Here is a 13,492-nt window from a genome sequence, read left to right as displayed (position 1 = left end):
CTTACGTTGTCTTTGTTGTGTTTTGTTTTATGTTCACTTATTTATCAGGTGGCAGGAGGCCCACGTACCCTGAGGTCAGAGGACAACTTACAGGAGTCAGTTCTTTCCTTCACCACATGGTTCTGGGGATCAGGCTCAGGTCATCAGGCTCAGCAGCAAGCATCTTTCCCCACTAAACTACCTCACTGACCTCCTGTTCTGTAGGCTTTTTTTTTAGGGTTTGATTCTCTAGGCTTCTCATCATCTAGTATCCCGACCTACTACATCTTTTTATTACCTAATCTCTCCACTTACACATAAGCTCCACAAGAGTGGTGACTGTTTCACTCAGTGCTACTTTCTCTCCATGGGAAGAACCCTACTTAACACAGAGCAGAGCCTCCATAAATGTGTATTGAACAAGTGAATGAATTATTGATGAACTCAAAGCCCTTACTGAAGATTGATGAAACATGTAATCTAATTCTTCCCTTCTCATCATTGCCCATTCATTAGCCTCATGTTCACAGGCAGGGTCTCCCACAATGTAGAGCACATAAAATCCACATACATTACAGGGCCATATATATATATATATATAAATATATATATATTTTAATGTTGACAGTGGACCCTGATACTTCATTTGTTTTCATTATAGTAATAACATTATATTACTACAAAGTTAGTAAACAACATTAAATAACATGTATTAATAAATAATATTATAGTTGTAATTAAACTGAGCTAAGGGAAGTTTAGCTCAAATGTAGTGATAACAGTGATGATGATTATGAGACAACAATGATGATAATAATAATAATAATTCCTAGAATCAAAAGTAAGGTACTCTGTTGATATATACTGTGATTTCTGAAGTTATCAGGAAAAATGTTCCTGAATTAAAGATAGGAAAACATAGGCTCTGAGTCATTGGATGATCTCCCTGAGGCCTCAGAGCTCTGTTTAATCTGCTTTTGAGTTTGGAACAAGTTTTGCAGCAAATGATATGATTAAGTCATTCAAATTCTAGTTGTTGGGAAAATTAAATAACCATAATAATCCTTATTTATTTATTTATTTATTTATTTATTTAGAGAAAAAGCTTTATTTTTACTCATTCCTGCTGTGCCCCACAGAAACTTTCCAATGAATTCTCTCGATTGGTGATATGTGGCCATGTCTGAGTGAGGACAGAGCAGTGTGAAGGTCTTTCCAACTGTGGGGCACACACTAAGGAAGGAGTTCAGTCTTCTTAATTTCTCGGGAAGACTCAAGGCCAGAATGTGTCATCATTACAGATTTGCACAACATTAGCAAACTCCTCATCCCTCGGAAGGGAAGGAACGAAATCCTCTCTATCCCGTTAGTGGTGGCACAGCTAAGGGGACCAGAGGCATGAACAGGAGGACTAAGACCCAGACGGCTTCAGCACCCACTCTGCTTAGAAAAGGGTTAAATTAAAGGTACTTGATGTTTGCCTCACCAACTTTCCTCTATGCGTTCAATTAGACAGACAGAAGTACGTGTGGGCACGGGCACGGGCTCATCCGTCTTGAAGCTTGGGGGCTGGCTTTTAAGCGCTGACGTCATTGTGGAGACAATCAGGGAGGAAGTACAGCGCTTCAGGAACGAAAATGTTAAATTAAATGGACCGTGTTTAACGTCGCTGTTGATCCTGAGGAACAGTTTTCCAGTGTGCGGAACATTTCCACCCCACCCAGCATATGTCCCCCACAGTTTTCTCTGCTCTAATTCATCTGTGTTTCCCGACAGCTCCAGATGGCCTGCTGTCTCCCAGGCTTGCATCTGCCACTCCAACCAGTCTTCAGGTTGTCTGGTCTACACCAGCTCGCAACAACGCTCCGGGCTCTCTCACGTACCAGCTCCAGATGAGGCCCGGCCCCTCCACCCACAGCTTTCTAGAGTGAGCATTCTACCTAGTGCCTCTTCCTATGGGCTGGCTTAAACAATGTCCACACGTTTTAAATGAGAACTGAAGAATAGGTCGGTTCTGATTTGCAACAAAATTTGGGTATCTTTTAAAAGTTCAAACAAAGTAAAACATGAGCAAACAATTTAGTGGATACACATTTGCTTTACAAAAAAAAAAAATCTAGTGTTTGTTTATAGAGCACGGAAAGCAAGATTTTCTCACATTCCTTAAGCCTCGCAGGAATACAAGTGTCACACACTGGAACTGATAAACTGGGCTGATCTGTGAAGAGCCTTTTCCAGCTGCCCTGTAATGACCTCATAGCACCCACTGTCTTTGCAGCCGGAATTTGTGTCTTCTATAAATGCAAGGGAATAAATTCTCTCCCAACGGCTATTTATTCTGAAGTAGATATAATGTGATGGCCTAAAATAATATAACTTAAATCTATGTTGGTGTCTCTAAACACTTTTTTGCAGCATGATTTCACTGATCTTTTGTTTCTTTTATTTATGTGAATGTCTAAACCTTCCTAATGGGCGTTTCTTTCTCACAAAGGTTATTTCCCGATCCTTCTGCATCGTTAAGCTATGAAGTGAGTGATCTCCAGCCGTTCACGGTGTACAGGTTTCGGTTGGTTGCCACCAATGGCTTTGGCAGCACACACAGCTCTTGGACTCCACTCATGACCGCAGAGGATGGTAAGTAGGCCAGCTACCCAAAGTCAAACATCAGCTGCAACAGGGATCCTCAACAGCCTTATGTTTCTCAAAACAAGGAAATAAGCCCCTCCAACTTTCTTGTCAGAGAGTTGCCATATCTCCTCCAGGGTAAGAGGGGAGCGTAGTGGTCAGGACAGCTGTGGTCAGTCTCTACAGAAGGAAGAAAACTTTGGACCCAGAAGGATGGAGGGTTGGGCCCAGAGACAAAAAGAAGGAAATGCCACAGCCAGTTATGGCATGGCAGTGGTCTGTCCTTCAGGATACGGGATACCTTAAAAAGGAAAGGTTGTGGCCTTCTGCACCTTGGCCAAGTGTGCCATGCTTTGGAGAACTTCTGGACTGCAGGCAGCGGTGAATGTTGAGTTGTAGCCTGAGAGTGTTGCTCTACCTACTGCTGGAAGCAGGCACTACCCTGCTTTGATAATATGCACCAAATGGAACCTCCAGAATAGAAGGGCGGAGCCTGGTGGGTTATGGAAAATAAAGCTAGATCCAATTGCCTTATTCAACTAACAAAGAATTTTTTACTTTTTTTTCCATTGAAAATAAAAATTGTAATCGGTTACATTGAAGAAATAAACATGTGACTATAACATTTGGTTTTAAATTAACTATCTACAAAGCAAACATATTAAGACCGAGGTATCATTTTCTTGTCTGTTTAGTTTTACTAAAGTTGGAAATGAAATCAAACTACAAGGGGAAGGCACACACTATTTTTGCACAATGAGCTTTGGGGGTTAATCCTGTCAAGTCTTCTAATCGCAGACTTCTAAGGAGTTGTTCAGTGCACACTTGCCATTCTGGTTTTATAGCCAACAAGCACAAGCGTGACCTTCAAAACAGCTAGCCATCACTACAAAGGTAGAACGTTTAAAACAATACAAGTTTTGTATTAAGTAGATTATTTTATTTTGTAATAGCCATAATGACTTTAAGTACTTAGTGATAAAACATAAAATGTGGCTGAATCAAAACAATTTTCAGTGTTTAAAGTTCACTCTATTTTTTAAAATGCCATTCTGAACAATATAAATACTTTCCCCATTCCCTCCAATTTTTTAATTACTCTGGGAAGCAAGTTAGATCATTTACATGGTTGCATCAAATGTTTTTGTCCCAGGGTGTCACTCCAAATATCACCAGTGCAGAAGAAAAATGAAGCCATGATTCAGGAATCATTGATGTATAACCTTCAGGTAGAGCATTGCACACACCTTGGGAAATCAGACATTGTAGTCACCAGTGGTATTCAGGTTTATGGACTGGAAAGCTCACATTCAAAATAGATTTTTTTCAAGAGACATTTAAAAAATTAAGATAGATGTTTAATCTCCTTAAAAAAATACCATGCTTGATGTCACTCAATAAAGGTTAAGTAAAAATAACCTCTGCAGAGGTAATAGCTCAATTGAGTGCCAAGTAGGTAGAAGGGGAAAAGGATTGCCTTTTTTTGGGGGGGTGTCTTCTCCCCAGCAGCAATCTGGCTACAGTCCTTACTGAATGGTGGGTGACCACGCCATGCTGTCCACAGGTAGGAAAGTAGAACAGAAACCACTCAAAATTGCTACACATTGCCCATTAGTACAGCACATATTATTTTCAAATTGGTCTCCTATCAACTCTTTTTATAAGACTAATCATGCAGATTACAGGTGGTTAGAATTTTTATGCAGAAACCCTGGCATCTTGGTAACATGTGGAGTTAGTGCTACATTGTTCACTTTCCCTAAGAACAAGTAATATTTGATTATCTAACAGGTGTCAGCTCGGAACACCAGCCATCATTGCTGTTTAAACACTTGCTGTGAGATGAATGGAAAGTTCCTTCCCCCACTTTGCATATACACTAAGTCACACACATTAGCAAAGAGCTGGAAGGTAGCCACAGGCCCCTGCAAGGCAAGTCCCCAGTGTACACTCAGCCCTGGGACATGGTGACAGTAGGCTATATATTTTGGATGTCAGTAGAGATGGATACTATCTCTAAAAGGATGTGCAATTGAGTTGACAAAGGCTGAATGATTGGCACCGGGCACAAGCAGTTTTTCTGTCAAGGCTGCAAAGCATGGCTTATAAAGCTACCCACGTTGACAGATCCATGCCAGAATCGCTCTTCAACCTTGGCTCCTCCGGTTTGCTAGGGTAGCTATCAGTGGAGATGTTTCCCATATCATCTTACAGAATGAAACTGAGAAGTCATCTTGTGCCCATATTTGAACTCCCTGCCGTCAACAGGAGCCTCTTCCCTTTAGTCACAGACACAAAACCACCTGTTGTACAGGTAGGCCACCGATGGCAGTGTTTTTCATGTGATATTTTGAGGCAATGATATTCATCAAAACCATGGCAAGACTGTGAAACCAGAAAGAGAAACCTACATAAGAAGTGACCTTCCTCATTGAGATTATGTTAGACCTAGGAGCATGTGGTCCAAATGGTAAGGGGGAGGCTTTTACAGAATGGCTGAAACTTTTGGTATTATTAAACTAGAAATAACTATGATGCCATAGTAACCACACATCTCTTGTATTTTCATGACTGTGTGCCATATGGGAATGAATGTAGAAACCATAGCTTTGGGGAGCATGTTTCTTTGAGCCTCTGGTTAAAGAGGGTTAGCAACTTTTGCCTGTGAAAGATCTGAAACCAGAGAAATGTAAGCAGTAATGAGCTTCTCCCTCAAAAGTCAATTTTAGGGTATGAAGAGAAGTTCTCCTGTACAAAACCTGTGAGGCATTTAAATGTATTTTTTTTTTTCAAATAATTTGTCATTTACATCAGAGTGCCACCAATATCCAGTTCCATGAATTTTTAAAAATCTAGGGTGCATGTGCCAAATAATAATAATAATGCACCCTTCCTATGAATAGTTTAAATCCTGTAAAACCTGTGCTAATAAAAGATGTTTGTGGCAGCCAGCTTGGTCAGTGTAGTGTTGAAGCATTCACGGCCAGACAAATATAAACAACATACGGATATTTTTTTAATGTGCTAGTGATAGGCCAAGCAGCTGGCATGTCTGCAGCTTGCAAAACTAGGTAGTGGCTACATTAGACTCAGATGACTATACTTAATACAGTGGTAAAATGAAGACACTTCGCAGCTGAAAATACTTTCTAGTCATTTTATTGTGTGTGTGTGTGTGTGTGTGTGTGTGTGTGTGTGTGTGTGTGTGTGAATCTGTGTGTTAGTGAGCATTTGTATGGGTGTGTGTGTGAATGTGTATGTCTTTGAATGTGTGTGTGGGTGTATGGGTGTGTGTGTGTGTGTGTTGCATACAATGCGCACAGGTCGGAGGTTGAGTGTCATTCCTAGGGAAATGTTATCCACCCTTTTTTATGACACTCTGGAACTTACCAAGTAGGCTAGGGTCGTGGCTAGGGAGCCTCCCCCTGTCTCCGCTCCTTGGCACTGAGATTATAAACACATGGTACCACATCCAGATCTTATTTTGTGAGACTGAGCATCAAACTCAGGTCCTTGGGCTTGAGAAGGAAGCCATCTCCCCACCCCAAAATGTTGATATTTTTTAATCCATACAGATGGTACCCTCTTGGGATTGCAGTTACTCTACAGCTCTCATACACTGACAGCTGTTTTATGTAGACTGTATGAATGTAAAGATTGTAGTTTGGGGCAGGGTTCTATGAACTTCAGTTTAAATATGATAACAGATGGGCTTTTCCTCCTACAATCCAGCCCCATATAAAATAAGAGTTCACCAATTTTGCCATTAAAGAAAAACTCAAAGACAGGGAGAGTCAGATAATCTGCTTTTAGTAAAGATTTTCCAGGTAAGGAGACAGAAATATTTAGTTATATTTAGACTGAAATATTTAGTTATTTTGTTGGTCAGTTTGACAAAATTATATCCATACACAATGATGATATCAACTAATGAAATTGAAATTGTTTCTTAAAAACCATTGCTAACCTCAAAACAAAACCCCAAACAAATGATTTAGTGATCAGACATTTTAAAGAATTTGACCATTACCCCAAACCTGAGATTTAAAATTTCATACTTATATACCCTTACAGATTTATTTTTAATTATGCATATGTATATAGGGGAATATTTGCAAGTGAGTACAGGTACCCACAAGGTACAGGATTTCTCCTGGAGTTAGAGTCACATGCAGTTAGGACCACCCAATATGGGTGCTGGGAACTGAACTGAGGTTCTCTGAAAGAACAGTATGTATGTACCCTTAACTGCTGGGCCTCCTCTCCAGCACCCCCTGCCATAGAACACACTTATATTTTTAAGCATAAATTTAAGTGGCATTATTAAATAACATTTTGCAATCTAAGCAGTTTATTCTGAGGGTTTACATAGATATTTTTCATATTTGTTCAATATCTTCCTACCAGATAATCATTCATGAGTTTGTCTTCAGTGTGATAAAAAAAAAAAAACACCACCTTACATACACTATGATATTGAAGGACCATTAGCATACTTTGGTAATCCATTGCATCAAGCCTAGGATTTTTTATACTTTTATAATTGTATAAAGTGGGTGTTTCAGTTTCCTTCTGTTGCTCTGACAAAAATCATGACCAAAGCCACTTAGAGGAGGAAAGGGTTTATTTGTCTCACACTTCTAGGTCACAGTCCATCATCCAGTGAAATCCAGACAGGAACTCAAGCAAGAACTTGAAGCAGAATTCTTGGAAGAATGCTGCTTCCTGGCTTAGTTTCTGGTTCACTTGCGGGTGCGTGCTTAGCTGTCTTAGTCACTGTTCTGTTGCTGTGAAGAGAGACCATGACCAAGGCAAGTCTTACAAAAGAAAGCATTTCATTGGGGGCTTCTGTACAGTATCAGAAGGTTAGTCCATTATCACCATGGTGGGGAGCCTGGCAGCATGCATGGCATGGGAGTAATGCTGAGAGCTACATCCTGATCCATAGACAGTAGACAGAGAGATTGAGGTTTCAAAAGCCCACCCCAGTGACACACTTCCTCCAGCAAGGCCACACCTCCTAATCCTTCTATTCTTTTCAAATAGTTCCACTCCCTAGTGATGAAGCATTCAAATATATGAGCCTCTGGGGTCACTCTTATTGAAACCACCACATTCCACCTCTTGGTCACATCATAATGCAAACTCCATTTAATTCAATCTCAAAAGTCCTCATAGTCTATAACAGTCTCAACATTGTTTAAAATTCCAAAGTTGAAAGACTTATAAAACTCATGGTACTCTCTTAACTGTAAAATCAAAATCAAAGAGGAGATCACATATTTCCAACATACAATGGCACAAAATATACATTACCTTTCCAAAGAGGAGGAAAGTGAGCATAGTGAGGAAATACTGGACCAAAAACCAGCTGGGCAAGCTCCAAATTCTGCATCTCCATGTCTGATATCAAAGTGCTCTTCAGATCTCTAACTCATTTCAGCTTTGTTGACTGCAGCACACTTCTCTCTCTTGGGCTGGTTCCTCACTCTGTTAGCCACTCTTCTTCACAGGTCCCATGACTCTGGCATCTCTAACATCTTGGGGTCTCCAAGGCAATCCAGGCTTCACCTTCATAGCTTCATGCAATGGTCTCTCTGGGCCTCCATGCAAGGATACTCTTGACACATGCCTGGCCTCAGCAGCTCTCTTTAGTCACAGAGGAAGATTCCACACTCCTTTCTTGTGACTCTAAAGCTAGAACTACATGGCCAAAGCTGCCAAGTTCTTCTGTTTGATGGGGCTGGAATTTGATCCCCTTGTTCAATTACATTTGCATCAGCTTTCTATTTTGACGTTTTCCTTCACTGCTTAAGCTTTCCTTTAATTCCTCTTCACAAATTGGAAGCTTAGCTGGGTGGGGTCTTGCCCTGAGGTCACCACTTCTTTTATTCCATTTAGCATCAAGCTTTTCTTCAAACTTTTTATCTCCCTGAGTACAGGACTTGGCTCCATTACACTTCCTGGTGTTCCTTTTCTCCTCAAACTGTACATTTTGTATTTTGCTTTGTCTACCTTGCTCCTTTTCACTATAGATCTCTGTAAGAGTGATCATGAATAAGCACATGACACAGTTGATACTAGGCTGTCTTGAAATCTCTGCCAATGCCATTAATCCAAAACTCTTCAACTTAGCTTCAGGCAGATTTTTAGAACAAGAGCAAAAAGCAGCCACATTCTTTGCCAAAATATCACAAGAACAGTCTCTAGGTCACTTCCTAATACTCTTCCTCTCTAAAACTTCTTGAGTTAGGCCCTCACAGTCCACAGCACCCTCAGCACTGTCTTCCATGCTCCTACATGATGGCCCATTAAGCCCCACTTAAAGTGTCCACCTGCTTTTCTAATCCAAAGTCCCAAAGTCTTCCATATTCCTCCAGAAGGCAGTATGGTCACAACACCATCCCAGACCTGGGTATCAACTTCTCTCTCAGTTATTGTTCTATTGCTGTGAAGAGATGCCATGACCAAGGAAACTCTTATTGAAAACAATAATAATCATCACCATCATCACCATCATCATAGTAATAGTAATAATAATAATAATGGGCTTGCTTGCAGTTTCCAAGTCTGTTATCATCATGGTTGGGAGCATGGCAGCACACATGGAGCTGGAGTAATAGTTAGGCAGCAGACAGAGAGACTGGGCCTAGCATGGGCTTTTAAAAGCTGACCCCCATCCAGTAACACACTTCCTTCAACAAGGCTGCACTTCCTACTCTTACTAATCCTTTCAAACAGTGCCACCCGGGTGAGTAAGCATTCAAGTATATGAACCTATGGGGGCCATTCTTACTCAAACCACCACATTAGCTAACTGTTTTATATAGCCCAGGACCACCTACTCAGGGAATGGTGCCACTCAAAGGGGGCTTCTGCATTGATTAAGGTTCATGAAAGCTCAACCAAACAAATTCTTGTCTGTATGCACATGTACACACATACACACACACACACACAGAGAGAGAGAGAGAGAGAGAGAGAGAGAGAGAGAGAGAGAGAGAGAGAGAGAGAGAGTGAAGGACATAGACATAGGGAAGGTGGTTAAGACATCGCTGTTCCCTGGAGGCTTCTGCTGACTTGCTGGTGTAAAACACAGAAAACCAGTCAGGAGTCCATACAGCTGAGACACCCATGAGGGTAAGGGCAATTACTTCAAAAACAAGGTGTGGGAAATCCTGCATCATGGAAACAATGAGAATACATAGGGATGGTGTATATTTGGTGTTTCTTTTAATATCATTTCAAATTTGCTTCATGGCAACTGGTCTAGAGAAAGAGGGGAAAGGGAAGTGTCCCCCAATACCTGAGCAGTGGGGAGGGGCTTCTGGGGTGTCTGCGGGAGGAGGAGGGGAGAGCAAAGGACAAAGTGGGAGGGGAAAAGTGGAGCATGACCTTTAGTCTTTTCTGTGGCCAGGGCCAGGCCTCTGGCTGGCTTGGCATTACCTTCTTGCCATGTTAGAGAATGTTTTAACGACAGAGGTTCCAAACGAAACCTTGTACTATGTAAAGGTGAGTGAGAAGACTCTGTAGGGAGAGAAAGGCAAGCAGAACCCCTCTCCCTGTTCTTACCCTGGCAAGCAAGAAGAAAACCCTGAGTCACGTGGAAGGGAAGGGAAAGTTCAGCAGGACATTCGAGGAGCTGGTGGAGGTAGTCTAGGACAAGACTGCTCAACCTACTTATTATGAAAAAGTGTGTCCTTGGGTGCCTAAATTTAAAAATATTGCACAGCAAACTTTTTTTTATGATTACTGTATTTTAGAATGTGAAGCCTTAACCAGTGTCCTTAAGAGGGAGCTATGTAAAGTGAAACTATTTTAAATTTGGGTTGAATTATGCTTGCAAATGACTGTCCGTTGCGGCCAGTTCAGCTGTGCCCCATTTCAAAGGAGTTGTCTAGCTAGGCTTAGACATCTCCTTATGGAGGAATAGGGGAGTGGGTCACAAAACCCTCACCTGAGTATCCAGCCACTCCCTGCCTGCCACGTGTAAGCAACTCTGCCTTAATTGCACGTGGCTTAGGGGAGGGGCTAGAGCGTGTAGACTTGGGGAGACTGATGGAGGGAGGCTCCCTCTCTGCAGCTGTGGGATGCCTTCGTCCATGCTGGGTGCAGGCTTTCCAGCTCCAGCCTGTTGTGGGAGCAGGATGTACAGCCCCCTAAGTAACCCTTCACCTCTGCTTTGTAAAGAAGCCCAATAAATTCATTGCTCCCTGGAGTGAGTTTTGACAGAACTGTGCCTTCGTTTGTTGTTGGGACCTTAAGAAGGGTGGACATTGTTTGGACTTCCCCTGGGAAGAAATTTTAGCAAAAGCTAAATATATCAGTAATATATTTATATATTTAGCAAAAGCTAAATAATATCAGTAATAACGTTTTCATTAATGAAGAAATACGAACTATACATTTCAGATGTGCCACAGGATCATTTTGTTTCTACTGGTCAAGCTCTCTTCCCCAAATGCTCTGAATATGAAGGGCTGGATGCTGCCCTGTTTCCACTCTCACATGGTAACGTGCTTGTCTGTTCTACAGACAACAGAGACCTGAGAGCGGACGGCCCACTTTCCTTTTCTTTACGTGCCAGTGTTTGCATCATGCATGTCTGTGCACCACATGCATGCTGGTGCCCATGGAGGCCAGAGCGTGTGTTGGATCCCTTGGAACTGAAGTTACAGATGGTTGTGAGCTTCCATGTGGGAGCTGGGAACTGAACTCAGGTCCTCTGCAAGAGCAGCCAGCGCTCTTAACTGCTGAGCCATCTCTGCAGCCACTAACGTTCCATAATTACTTCTCCAATCTTAAAAACGAAAGGCTCTGCGTGTTGGACCTATGAGCCCTCTTTCCCACTGCATAGGTCACTAACCCGAATTCTTGCATTTTCAAAATTAGTAAGAGCAACTACTTCATTATATTTCTTTCCTATTTTATAATCTTTACATTGAATTTGTCCAAGCTATGCTAACAACAGAGATTTCTTTAAAATGATGGACTGAATAACAGAAAATTAGGTCCATCTGGCCTCAGTTTCCCTCCTGTTCTCTTGAATCCCCTTTGAGTACATAAAGCAGGCAGCTCTTGCAAACTTAGTCTCCAATTACAATATTCCTTACACCCTTCAGATGAAAACCACACATCGAAGGGGTAAGGTAAGCAATCCAGGCCCTTCTAGCCTTCCTTACATTTATTTAAGAGATTAAGTATTGTTATCACAGTTGCCTCACTGCTACGGATTGTCTTCACTAAGAGCCTCTATGTACCAGATTCCATGGTAATAGTCATCTCTCCGTTCTGTTGCTTAAATTATGCTATCTATGGAATGTTCTCAAAACTTTTTTTAAGTATTTTTTTTCTTTGAAAAAAACAGACTATCCATGTTTGAAAGTTCTCAGTGGACTTTGTAAGACGATCCCTTGTGTAACCACTACATGTGCGTATTGAGCAGCCAGGGTTAAGACCCTCCAATCTTAACTTCACACCTGAAAACTGCTAACTGTTAACCAAGGCAGGTGTTTCTGTGATCATTTTCAATAGATTGTCACACACACACACACACACACACACACACACACACACACACACACACACACACCCTGCCTGTCAGGAACATTCTAGAACACTGAAACTCTACATAGATTCTTTTAATCATGCTATGTCACTCATTTTGACCATAACCCCAGAAAACCCAGTTTTCCCAGGTTAATGAAATAAGAATCTGGAAAAGGTGGTCATGGTCGGGAAGAGCAGCCAGTGTCGTTCAGCATAAGAGCACTGTGAGCAGAGCTGAGGGGCCACCCCATGTTAACCCAGGTGCAGCCTTTTCTGAATGGATGGCTGCATTTCTGACCGTTAGACATTTACACTGTGGGTCTTTCCTGCTTCTCTGGTTGGCACAGCACATTTTATTTGCAACCCCAGACTTTTCCAGGAAGCACCCACAGCAGTTCACCTCATCCTCTGCCCTAGTTCTCCAGGGCCAGCCGTTCCTCCTGACCTCCACTCACCCTGGTCTCAGGAGAATGGGGACCAGAAGGTCCTCAGTAGAGGTTCTCTCCCCTGCAGACTGCAACACTGCCTTTTCCACTTCAACAGTTGCTAGAAGGCTGCTGCTCCTTCCTTAGACCCCGGCACACGGCCTCGGAGTTTCCCTTCCCAGTCGCTTGTCAGGAAGCTGGAAGTTGACACTGTGTGCAAGTCCGAGCTCATCTTCTGCACAGTTGTTTTGGGGGTACACCATCTTCATTACCGTGGCATGAATATCCCCGTCTCTCTGCTCAGTTGGTCTTCTTGCATTTGGCTCTTTTATTATCAGCTGTCAGAAATTCTTTGGGGAAGTTGTTGGGTATAAATAATAAATTGATGAAGGAATTCATGATTAAAAAGACAGGTCACTGTTCTCTCAGCTAAGGCATCAGAGGTGACTAGCGTGGCTATCTTAACATCTGGCCTGTATGTATAGCTTTATCTAAGGGCCATCCATATACTGCCCCCCTGGTTTTTAATTCACTGGCAAATTTAGGGGCTATTCACTTAGGAACTAATATCACTGAAAAGAGATTTTAAACTGAGTGAGGTTCTTTTTATGAGAATGGTAAAATATTAGCTTGAGGACAACATTTGAGACTGTAACGGGAAAATCAATCAACCATAGCAAACTTGTGTGAAAGACTTTTCATCCCAAATCGCTGAACGTCGTGTGTACCCTGGAGTTGGGAGCCTGCGTGCGCACACCTGGAATGATTGTGGAAAGGCCCCAGCCCCTTTCCTAACAAGGTCATGACTTTCTGTGGGGCTGGGGCTGAGCCTTGCTGGTGGGGCAAGCAGCTGCCCACGGTGACCAGGTCATTTACCAAAAGAAAACTGCTTTCAGTTATTAATGGTAAGA

General features: G+C 42.1%; 1 protein-coding gene across 1 annotated transcript in view; it reads left to right on the top strand.

Annotated features, from left to right (window-relative positions):
• The window catches only part of Ush2a (usherin), a 697,985-nt gene that overhangs the window by 455,072 nt on the left and 229,421 nt on the right, over positions 1-13,492 (top strand). Inside the window, exons 38-39 of the mRNA XM_059281179.1 lie at positions 1,756-1,906; positions 2,474-2,616. Of these exons, the coding sequence (XP_059137162.1) occupies positions 1,756-1,906; positions 2,474-2,616 (294 nt within the window). The remainder of the gene's footprint in view (positions 1-1,755; positions 1,907-2,473; positions 2,617-13,492) is intronic.

This window comes from Peromyscus eremicus, chromosome 15 (assembly GCF_949786415.1).
Source record: "Peromyscus eremicus chromosome 15, PerEre_H2_v1, whole genome shotgun sequence".
Classification (NCBI taxonomy): Eukaryota; Metazoa; Chordata; class Mammalia; order Rodentia; family Cricetidae; genus Peromyscus; species Peromyscus eremicus.
This window is presented reverse-complemented; position numbering and strand designations above follow the sequence as displayed.